This window comes from Gallinula chloropus (assembly GCF_964237585.1).
Source record: "Gallinula chloropus genome assembly, chromosome: 6".
NCBI lineage: Eukaryota > Metazoa > Chordata > Aves > Gruiformes > Rallidae > Gallinula > Gallinula chloropus.
In genome coordinates this window covers 6,276-17,371 of record NC_140091.1, presented here as the reverse complement: position 1 = coordinate 17,371, position 11,096 = coordinate 6,276, and the positions used below count along the sequence as shown (strand labels likewise).

Below are 11,096 nucleotides of genomic sequence, written 5' to 3'. Positions count from 1 at the left end.
AGTGATGGCCACCCAAGACTTGGCCTGCACAGGTTTAATACTAACAAAGCTATATACTGATAGGTAATGATAAGAAACTCCACCAAAAAGCTCACTGAATAGAGAATAGTACTTAAGGCTACAATACTGGGAATTAATTTAATACATGGTAAGGACTACTGTAACCATAGCCAGTTTTGTAACCAACTTTGGTCACAGTAGCAGATGTGCCTTTAGGTGAGCACTTGAGAAATAAAGGCTTGACCATGCAGCCTGTCCGACAGCAAAACAGTCTGGCTGGACATTCTGTCATAATCACAGCACTCAAGTCAACAGTTGAACTGTTTTGCCTCTTAAGGATGTGTCATTGAATAATCTGTGTGATTCAGCAGGAAAAGAGTATCTCAACTAGGAGATGTGTCTAGAACTGCCAGCCTGACAGTGGTCTATTCCTGCTCCGAACAACTGTGGTGTCCCCCATTGCAGCTCCACCACCATCCTGAAAAGCATAGTCTCTGCTCCTAGCAACTCTGAAAACCCGCATCAGAGTTCCACCACAACTACAGGCTTTAAATCCTCTCCCTCTGACCAAAGCCTTGTCCCTTAAATTGCTGTAGGCCAGGATGTTGGAGGTGCAACAAGCCTCAGCTGTGGCCAGCTGATGGTAACGGCCCCTTTGCCCCATGTGCTGCAGCTGTGAGCTGGGGGCAAAGGGTGGAAGCAGCACTGCGGGGTTGTGGCTGTGCTCTGTCGGGGAAGTGGGGGTCTGCTCCGGCCAGGGCAGTCACTCCAGGGGACAACAGAGCTGCCATTGAGCATTGCTGGCCAGGGCTGGCAGTACGGCTGCAGCCGCCTGTTCACAGCTGTAAGCAGCGGTCGGGGGGATCCACAGCTGGGAACGCCTGGGAAAAGGCGACACAGAGTGTGGGAGCAGCTGGGAGTGTGTCATTGGGGCAAGCTGTGCCGGGGGTGTGTGGGGCTGCACCAGTGCAGCGAGGAGCCGGGTCTGGAGGGGTGGCTGGCACATGGTAGCCGTGGTGGCAGCAAGTGACCCACGGGGCCAGTGAGGCCGGATGCTGTGGTGCAGCGCACCAGCAGCATCGAGGGGAGCTCGCTGTGGAGAGGGGGTAACGCAGAGGGACCTTGGTTCAGGTCTGAGCTTCGCACAGGGCGGGGGGCCAGCGGGAAGCCCTGGGGATGGTCCCCGAGTATGTTCTGGGGCTGCGCGGGAGACGGGGGGGGGGGGTTGCGGGTGGGGCAGGCGTTGTGCCGGCATTAAACCCGAGGCAGCAGCGCGGAGCGTGTACGGCTTCCTGGGCATCCATCATCCCGGTTGTGGCGGCGTGCGGTGTTCTTGCGCGCACGGTCATGCTGTGTGCGGTGTCGGGCTGCGTGCGTGCTCCGAGCACCCTCCAGCACTGCAGCTCCCCGGGCCCTGCGCTGCTGCTCCTCGCTCTGCCGCGGGCGGCCCAGCCCTCCCAGCCGCCCGCCCACTGCCCCGACCCCCGCTTCCGGCTGCAGCTCGCGGGGACTGGTGACGGCAGGTCCGGAGCCTTCCGCTTCCGCCGCCGCGGAAGGAGCCCTTTGGCAGCGGCAGGCTTTCGGGGCAGCATCGGCACCAGCATGACGACCCTGCGCGCCTTCACCTGCGACGACCTCTTCCGCTTCAACAACATGTGAGCGCCGGCTGCCGGCCGCTCTGCTCCCCACCCCCCGCCCCGAGCTCGCTCTCCGCCGCGCTGGGCCGCTGGCCGCACGGAGGGGCCTCCCCTTCCCCCGGCGGACCTCGGCTTCCCCCGGCGGGCGGGCCCCGGGCCCGTGCTGAGCCTTGCTTTTCCTTCCGCAGCAACCTGGACCCGCTGACGGAGACCGTATCCTTCCCTCTGCTGCCGGCCAGGACGCGCGGAGCCCAGCGCGGGCGGCGGCCCGAGCGGACGTAGGTTGCTCCTTAACCGCGCACCCAGTACGGGATTCCCTTCTACCTGCAGTACCTGGCGCACTGGCCCGAGTACTTCATTGTCGCCGAGGCGCCCGGCGGGGAGCTGATGGGCTACAGTGAGTGTGTGGCGGCTCCGCGGCGCCGGTTGCCCGGTGTCGCTGTCTCGCGGCGCTGTGCGCTTGGGGAATCGCGCTGCAGCTTTTCCTGCCCTCCGCGTTTCCAGGTGCCCGGCGGGGGGAGGAGCGTTTCGTGGCGCCTTTCTGAGGGCAGCGTGTAGGCTGGCGGCGGTGGGTTGGGTTTGCTGTACCTGCCGCGGGACGGGGTCCTGACCGTGGTAACGTCCGCGCAGGGTTTATCCAGGGGAACGTACACAAGCGTGTCTGTGATGCCGGAATTAGTCCCTGCGCCCAGCTCTGATGCCGCACGCTGTCAGCCGTCAGTGAGGAGAAATGCTGGGCTTGGGTTTTGCTTTGTCCTGTAAGGGAAAGCTCTGGGTGTCATTTGCTGGTTTGCTGTGGAATTTCCCACACCTCACTGCCCAGATCCTTCCAAGTACAACTGCTGATCTGTTCCTTCCAGCTTTTTCTTTTTTTTCCTTTTTTTTTTTTTTTTGGGGGTGTGGGGGAGAGGTTCAGAGTCGCTGTCCTTGCAGGGACCCCAGAAATAAAATCACAGGGTCACAGGGGTTGGAAGGGCTCTCCAGAGCCCATGGGGTCCAACCCCCTGCCCAAGCAGGGTCCCTAGGACAGGGCACACAGGGCAGTGTCCAGACGGGGCTGGAATCTCTCCAGAGAAGGAGACTCCACACCCCCTGGGCAGCCTGTCCCAGGGCTCCCTCACCCTCACTGGGAAGAAGTTCTTCCCCACATTGGGGGGGAACTCCCTGTGCTCCAACTTGAGCCCAGCACCCCTTGTCCTGTCCCCACAGACACTGAGCAGAGGCTGCCCATGGCCCCCTGTGTCCCACCCTTCAGCTATTGATAAACACTGATCAGATCCCCTCTCAGGCTGCTTCTCTGCAGGCTGAACAGCCCCAGCTCCCTCAGCCTTTCCTCACAGGGGAGATGCTCCAGGCCTCTAATCATCCTCATAGTCTCTGCTGGGCTCTTTCCAAGAGATCCCTGTCTGTTTTGTACCAGGGAGCCCATAGTAAAGCTTAAGCATTTCCTGCACAGAAGGCTTCTCTATACCCATCGCGTCAGTTGCTTATTAGCAGTGACTGTAATGTTAATAATTGAGTACTGTGTGGAAGTGTTACTGAACTAGCACTGGTTTGGTTCTGACCAGAAAGGAGAGGAGCTACAAAGAAACCCCTAAAAAAAATTCCCCCCTCTTTTTTTTCTTCTTTTTTCCTTTTCCCCTTTCTTTTTGTGCCCTTTCTCTCTCTCTCTCTCTCTCTCTCTTTTTTTTTTTTTTCCCTTCTTAGGCATTAGGTTTCTATTGCTAGATTGATAAAGCTTGCCAAGCTCTATTGCCCTATAGTCACCAAAAGCCTCCAGTAGTTGTTGGGATGGTGAGTTAGTTTTGGGCTTTTAGCCTTCCATTCCTCCATATTTTGATTAGATCCTGAAATTTGCTTAAAGACTCAGGAGAGTTGCTTAAACTTTGCATTTGGGAGTTATGCCTCAAACAATAAATTTGTATTTTTTCAAAAAAAAGGATTTTATGTTAGTCAAAAAACTGCTGCAATACCTGAGCAAAATGACATCTGTGGTGGTTAACGTGGGCATCCCCATCTGCGCCGTTCCTGCAGTCATTGCAGTGTTTGTTTACGTGCTGCTTGGTCCTTCTGTAAGGGTGTGTAGCTGTGGGTAGTGCGTTACTGGAAAGCTGCTCTGTATGTTTGCAGTAATGGGTAAAGCAGAAGGCTCTGTGGCTAGGGAAGAATGGCATGGGCATGTTACTGCTCTCTCTGTGGCACCAGAATTCCGACGTCTGGGTTTGGCCGCGAAGCTGATGGAACTACTGGAAGAAATTTCAGAAAAGTGAGTACTATGCTTATATTTAAATAGAATCTTTTAAGGTAGCCTTTCTACAGCCACTTGTCAATGGCTTAGATGTTTGCTATATGATGAAACAGACCCAGAACTGTTGCTCTAGGTAGTGTTCTGATTCACTGAAATTCCCCATCATTAGAGAATAAGAATCACCAGTCTGGCTTGGCAGTTTAAAATCTTTGTTTCTCTGAACGCTGAGTTGCCAAGATGAGTAGAAAGCAGGCCAAATTCCAGTAAAGATGCTGTATAAAAGGTTTTCTTCATGCCTGGAGAAGAGTTTTGCAAAACATCTCCAGTGTACTTGGTGAGTAACTGTGGGCTTTGAACGATGCCCCTGGGCGCAATCTCGATGCCCCTGGGCACAGTCTTGAACAACTGTTGTGCAGCAGACAGTATCCTGACTTTCTTTCCCTCTCAGGCCTGGTACCTGCTGAAAACTTAATTTAGCATTGAATGAATCCACGGGGCAATGTCCCTACCTGGTCCTGGCAGCGCAATCCCATTAGAGTTGGTAAAATCAGAAGATAGTATCATGTTTTGAAAAATTTGTCTTGTGGGGATAAGGGCTGTCTCCAGTTAGGCAATTTTGTGACTGATTTCTGTCCCCTCCTCACCCCCACACACTTTGAAGGAACCAGTCCCTAGACCAAGTGTGGATTTAAAAACAATATTGTTTTAAAAAGATTCTTACGGGTCTGAGCCTGGTGTGGGTGTGTAGCTTGTCCCGTTCTTCCTGTTCATAGTTCTGAACCCACTGGCTAGTGTAGAAGAATGGTCACATGAATAACAGAAACTGAAATTTGTGCCTGCACTGGGTTTATCCCCTGGTGAAGGAGCACATCTGTTCCCCCAGTGTGAAGGGTGTGTGTCTGAGCGTGCCGCATCCTGAGAGCTGCTCTTGGTCTGCTTGGAGGTTACGGGTTATTTAGAAATAGAGTCACCTGCTGTTCCTGACTGGGGGGGTTTTGGTGTGTGTTTCTTTCAAAGAAAGGGTGGATTTTTCGTCGATCTCTTCGTGAGAGTATCCAATCAGGTTGCAGTGAATATGTATAAGCAGCTAGGCTACAGCGTGTACCGGACAGTGCTAGAGTACTACTCTGCTAGCAGTGGAGAGCCAGACGAAGATGCATATGGTAAGTACTCGTTCCCACTCAGGTTGTGTGGAAGGATTACCACCTTGAGTGGTCTGGGCTTGTTTGTATGATTTGTATCTTTTTTGTTATATGAAGCAAGTTCAGATTGTTGTTGATGAATGTGTTTTTGTATGCTGCTTTAGATAGCTTTCCTGGTAAAGATTACACCAGTTACAAAACTTAATCTTGCAGCTGACAAATTTTGTAGCATAATAAACTGCAAAAACATTTATTGTGTAGGTAAGATAAAAATAAAAATGGGGGTTTCTCACCTAATTTTTCTTTCCAAGGAATACTCACACCCAGTGGGTGGATTCTTTTGCTGATGTTATTGGGGGAAGGAGTGGCAGTGCTTGCCTGGTTTCTTCCCATAACAGGGATGTGAAACTTTTTCTCAGACATCTAACTAAATTTACTGGTGTCAGTGGTACACAGTGGCACAGAATTGGGTGGGGAGTTTTCAGTTTAAAAGGGAAGGAACATGGAAATGTAGTCTGTTAATGTTAATTCTGTTAACAAAACTTTAAATGGAACTGTAACTGTTAAAAACCTCACTCTAGAACATCTTTAAGTATCCTCCTCAAAGGGTTATGTGGCCATGCTGTGTATCTTGTCTGTTCTTGCACTATTTAATTGATACGCAGTAGTACTGTGAAATGAGGGGGCTGCAGACAGACATATACTGGTGTTGCAGCTGCCTTAGGTCATATATGTCTAATTGCTAATGTTGCTGCTGAACAACATTAAGGACGTTAAACTACTAGAGCCTGTCCAAAGGAGGGCAACCAAGATGGTCAAACGTCTCCAAAGGCAAGACTTGGCAGTGGCTGAGGTCTCTTGGTTTGCTCAGCTTGGAGAAGGCTGAGGGGTGACCTCATTGCATCCTACAACTTTCTCAAGGAGGGCAGCAGAGGGGAACAGTGCTGGCCTGCTCTCTCTGGTGACTGGAGAGACAGAGCATGAGGGAACGGAATGAGGCTGTGTCAGGGGAAGTTCAGGCTGGACGTAAGGAGGAGGCTCTTCACTGAGAGGATGTGGTCAGTCCCAGGAACAGGCTCCCCAGGGAAGTCACTGCATTGAGCCTGTCAAGAGTTCAAGGAATGTCTGAATGATGCTTTTAGTCCTATGGTTTAGTTTTAGGTAGTCTGTGAGGAGCAGAGTCTTGGACTCTGATCCTTATGGGTCTGTCCTGGTTTCGGTCAGGATGGAGTTAGTTTCTTTCCTAGCAGCGGATGGAATGCTGTGTCTGGGAGTCAGGATGGGAGCGGTGCTGACAGCACCCTGATGTTTCTAGGTGTTGCCAAGCAATCAAGGACTTTTTCAGTTGTTCGTATTTCCCTACTAATGAGAAAGGAGGGGACGCAGCCAGGACAGGTGACCCGAACTGGCCAAAGGGGGTGTTCCATGCCAATCACCTCATGCTCAGCGTAAAGGGGGCTGGGGGGAGGAGGAGGAGGCAGCTCCAGGACATGCAGTTTTTGGGGAGGGCACAGTTTTTGGGGACAGCTCTGGGCTGCATAGCCGGAGTTGTGAGTTTGGTGAGAAACTGCATTGTGTATCACTAGTTTCATATATTTTTTGCTCTAAAGTCCTGTTAGCATTGTTACATCTCTCTCTCTGCTGTTCTAGTAAACTGTCCTTATCCCAACCCGCAGGGTTTTGGTTTCTTGGCTTTGGGTTTTTTTCCCTTCCTGCCCCCACCCCCAATTTCCCCCCCCCCCTCTTCCTTTTAAAGAACAAGTGACTGTGTGGTGCTCAGCTCTCAGCTGGGGCAAAACCACCACAGGGTCCTTTGCAACTTGAGATGTTGTGTGAAAACTTGGAAAAACAATTGTATTGTAATAGAAAAAATACTCAGTATGCCTTTGTGCAATGACTGTCTTGTTATAATGGCTTCCCCCCCCCCCCAACAGATATGAGAAAAGCTCTTTCCAGAGATGCAGAGAAGAAATCAATTATACCTCTGCCTCATCCTGTGAGACCAGAAGACATCGAGTAACTGTAAGCTGTGATTCTCAGGCAGCTTACTAAGAGTGTCAGGTTCCTTCTGCTCCTAGCCCCAAGAACTTACAGATGAGAAGTTTTAGGTTCAATGTGTGTGCCCATGAAATACTAAAAAAGCAATATTGAAAAGCTAACTAATGCTGCTTCCATGGATAATGGCTGTGTACCCCTGCATTTACCCTATTATTTTTTGTTTCAAATATTGGAAATTCGGAGACTATTAAAATAGAGTATCCCCTGTATGGTGTTTTCTTGGGTTTCTTTCAAACCAGAAATACCTGAAGTCAGTACTAGTAAAGAACTCTTCAAATATATTTGTTCATAACCAATGAAAACACTGTACAATAGCCAAGAACCACTGCAAGGGAAAGCAACGTATTAGTACTGGCATAGAAGATAAACCTGTTACATATGATGTAGGAATGACATTTCCCCTCTCTGTGGCACAGGCATGGGTCGGAACTGTTGGTCTGAAAAAAACAGACAACCAGACAAGGCTTTTTCTCCGCCGTGGACCAGATTCAGGACAAGTTCTGTGTTTTCTGGGTTTTTTTCAGGCTTGTGGTTTTCGCTGGGTTTTGGGGGTACGGGGGTTCTGTGGGGCTTTGCGTTGGGGCCGCGGCTGGAGGGGTCGGTGCGGGGTTGTGGGGTTGTTTCAGGCACCGCCGCCCTTTTTAAAGAGCCTGACCACGCCCATCGGCGCCGCGCCCATCTTCCGGTCTGCTCCAATCACGTCGTTCCTTTTTCAGTCCGGTCTCCGCTCTGCCCAATGCCCGCCCGCTGTTTCAATCCGGCCCCGCGCTGGGACCGGCGGGGCCGAGAGGCCTCGGAGTTTCCGTGACCGCGCTCCTGTCGGGGTCCTGCAACCTCGCCCTCGCCCGGGGCCTTCTCTCTTTCACTGATGGAAGTTGTGGCCCGATGTGAGTTCAGCGCCTGTGCTGGCTGAAATGTGCTGGCTAAGGGACCCTTGCAGGTGCTCCCCCCTCAGCTAACAGACCCTCTGCTTTGGTGCAGATCCAGCTTGCTCAGCCCTGACTGAGGGATGTTCCTGGCCCAACGCAGCACCAGCTTGTGCCCCAGCTCTGTGGCTGCCTCCCTGTTTGGCTCCTTATGCTGCATGCTTTGGCCTGGAGAGGCTCCCGCAGCTTTGGCCCACGGCTATTCCACCTCCAGCCCATGGTGCCGATTTGGGCTTTTGTGCCCCTCGTGCCTGGCCACGGCTCAGCCCCTGACTCTGCATGCTCCAGGGTGAGCGAGGCTCCGGCTGCCGGACGAGCTTTCTCACTCCCTCTCTTCTCTGTGTAAACATGTCTCTTTGGAACTGCCGAGGCTGCTTAGCCTGGCGTTTGTTCTGTAGGTTTCAGCTTGCATTTTGCATGTGCTCACGGACTCATTCCTGCAGCTCTGGCCCCTACACACTCCAAGGAAGAGACACTTCTGCTCCTTCCAGCCTCAGAGACTTCTGCCCGGCTGCAGCTGAGGGACACCCCAGGTCCTGCACACTCCGAGGAAGATGTGTTCCTGCTCCAACCCATCCCGATGGACACTCGGCTCTGCACCCCCCAGCTCAGGGGCTCTCAGTTCCGACTCAGAGCTTCTCTGCAGCCGAGATTGTACATCAACCACTGCCATCCCTCACACAGCCCCCCTGGGGCTCCTCTGGATAAAGCGATGGCGCCCCCGTTTTGCACAGATTATCTCAGACGTTGAGTTTGGCCTGGTGCGTGCCAGCATCCTGCACTTTATGGACAAACGCGGCCGGACCCTCACCTGCGGGGGTCCGCCCGAAAAGAGGTTCCGGCCCGCCGAGGCACACGGGGCCCGCGGTCGGTCAGCGCCACCCCGCTCCCAGCGGCCCCGGCCTGGCTCCCCGGCGCTCCCGGGGCAGCAGGTCCCACGCGGCTGCCCTGTGCTCCGTGCTGGCGTCACCGCGCACGCGCCCTCCAGACTCTGGCCCCACCAATCCGGGGCCGAGACACGGCCCGGCCCCGCCTATCCCGCCCCACGCACGCGCGCCCAGCGGTTCTCTCTCCAGTCCGACCCAGCCTCGCCTGTCACGCCGCCCCGCCCCGCCCCAGCGGCTTCAGGTCCGCCCAATCGCGTCTTGTCCTTTCAATCCGGGCCCGCCCCCTCCCGCTCCGCGTCCCGTCTGTCCCCGTCTCGCGGAGAAGGCGAGCCCGGCAGAGCCTTAGCCCCGGCGGACGGCGTTGGAGTGCCCGGGGAGCGACCGCATCCCGGATGCTGTCGGTTCCCGCTCGAGCTCCCGAGCCGGGAAGGATCTCAGTTCGCGGCGGGCTCTGGAGTACAACAAATTGCCTCTTTTCGCGAGGCAGCTCGGGCTGGTCCCAATCGAAGGGGCCGGCGGGTCGGTCCTGGATGGACGGTGCAGTTTCTCCCCAAAGTGCAGGGCTCAGGCTGTACAGCTCAGAGCTGCCCCAGAGCCGGACTGGCCCCAGAGCAGCTTCCTGGGTGCCCCGGGCATGTTCCGTAGCCGGGCAGCGGGAGAAGCGGGCAAGTGTGTGGCTGCTGGGCAGCAGGTGAAAGCAGGGGTGCGTGAGCAGCGCTGCTCTCGCCTTATGGGCCGGCGCAGCTGAGGCGGGAAACTTCCCGGCCGGGTCCGCGCCGGCTCCCGCTGCCGCGCGGGACTCGCTGTGTGTGGAGCGCGGCCGGGCGTTGCCTAGCGACCATGACGCGGAGTCGAGGCAGGACCGAGGAGCATGCGCAGAAGGGCGCAGTGAAGCTGCCCGGAGGAGCCTACGCATGCGCTTTGGAGCGCCGTGGTCCCATGAAGGAGGGGTTGCCCACACCTGCGGGCACGAAGCAGCGCATGCGCAGTAGAGCTCGCGTAGTCAGCTCGGTGCTGCGGTACTGCGCTCGGGTGGCGCAGCGCACGGAAGCCGCAGCGTTCCGAAAGTTCCCTCACGGTGAGGCGGGGTTCCCGCCGCCCTTCGCGGGGTCGGCCGGGGCACTGTCAGGTCCGGGGAACCCCCCAAGGGGTTGGGACTTCCTCGGGCGGGGAGATTTTGGGAGGGGGCGCGCGGGGGGGGTCACTGTCAGGTGCGGGGATTCGAACAGGGGGTTAGGTCGCCCATCCGGGCGCTGGCCGAGCTGGTACCTGCTTAGCTTCCCGGACGGGGAAGCTGTGCTGTGTAGCCCCCCCCAAGCTCGCGCCCCCAAACGGGGGCCCGGAAGCCCCCCGGCGGCCATTTTTCCGTCGGAGCCGCACGGAGATGGGCGCCGCCATGCCCGGAAGCCCCCCGGCGGCCATTTTTCCGCCGTAGCCGCACGGAGATGGGCGCCGCCATGCTCGGAAGCTCCCCGGCCGCCTTTTAACCGCCGGAGCCGCACGGAGATGGGCGCCGCCATGCCCGGAAGGCCCCCGGCCGCCTTTTAACCGCCGAAGCCGTACGGAGATGGGCGCCGCCATGCCCGGAAGCCCCCCGGCGGCCATTTTTCCGCCGGAGCCGCACGGAGATGGGCGCCGCCATGCCCGGAAGCCCCCCGGCCGCCTTTTAACCGCCGAAGCCGTACGGAGATGGGCGCCGCCATGCCCGGAAGCCCCCCGGCGGCCATTTTTCCGCCGGAGCCGCACGGAGATGGGCGCCGCCATGCCCGTAAGCCCCTCGGTCGCCATTTAACCGCCGGAGCCGTACGGAGATGGGCGCCGCCATGCCCGGAAGTCCTCCGGCGGCCATTTTTCCGCCGGAGCCGCACTGGAATGTATCCCGGCATGCCCCGCTCCCTTGCGGGGGAGTATATCCCGGCATGCCCCGCTCCTTTCCGGGGCAGTATATCCCGGCATGCCCCGCTCCTTTCCGGGCAGTATAACCGCGGAGCTGCCACGAGGAGCCTGCCCGTGCTTTCCGGGGCGATGAGGGGGCCCGTCGGGATGCCGGCGCTCCCTCCCGGTGAGGCTCCGGTTCCGCCGCCCGTCGCGGGGTCGGCCGGGGCCGGGCGGTCGGCGGGTCGCGGCGCGAGTGGTCGCGGCGGGCCGGGGGTCGGTGCGGGGCGCGCGGGCGGCGAGGCGCCGCGCCTTCCACCCCC

General features: G+C 56.5%; 1 protein-coding gene across 1 annotated transcript; it reads left to right on the top strand.

Annotated features, from left to right (window-relative positions):
* The first annotated feature begins 1,550 nt into the window (after window positions 1-1,550).
* On the top strand, window positions 1,551-7,292 carry NAA20 (N-alpha-acetyltransferase 20, NatB catalytic subunit). Its single transcript, XM_084266437.1, has 6 exons — window positions 1,551-1,655; window positions 1,826-1,850; window positions 1,944-2,034; window positions 3,768-3,903; window positions 4,903-5,048; window positions 6,962-7,292. Exons 1-6 carry the CDS (start codon window positions 1,603-1,605, stop codon window positions 7,045-7,047), a joined length of 537 nt encoding a protein of 178 aa, XP_084122563.1. The 5' UTR covers window positions 1,551-1,602; the 3' UTR covers window positions 7,048-7,292.
* The last annotated feature ends 3,804 nt before the right edge of the window (window positions 7,293-11,096 follow it).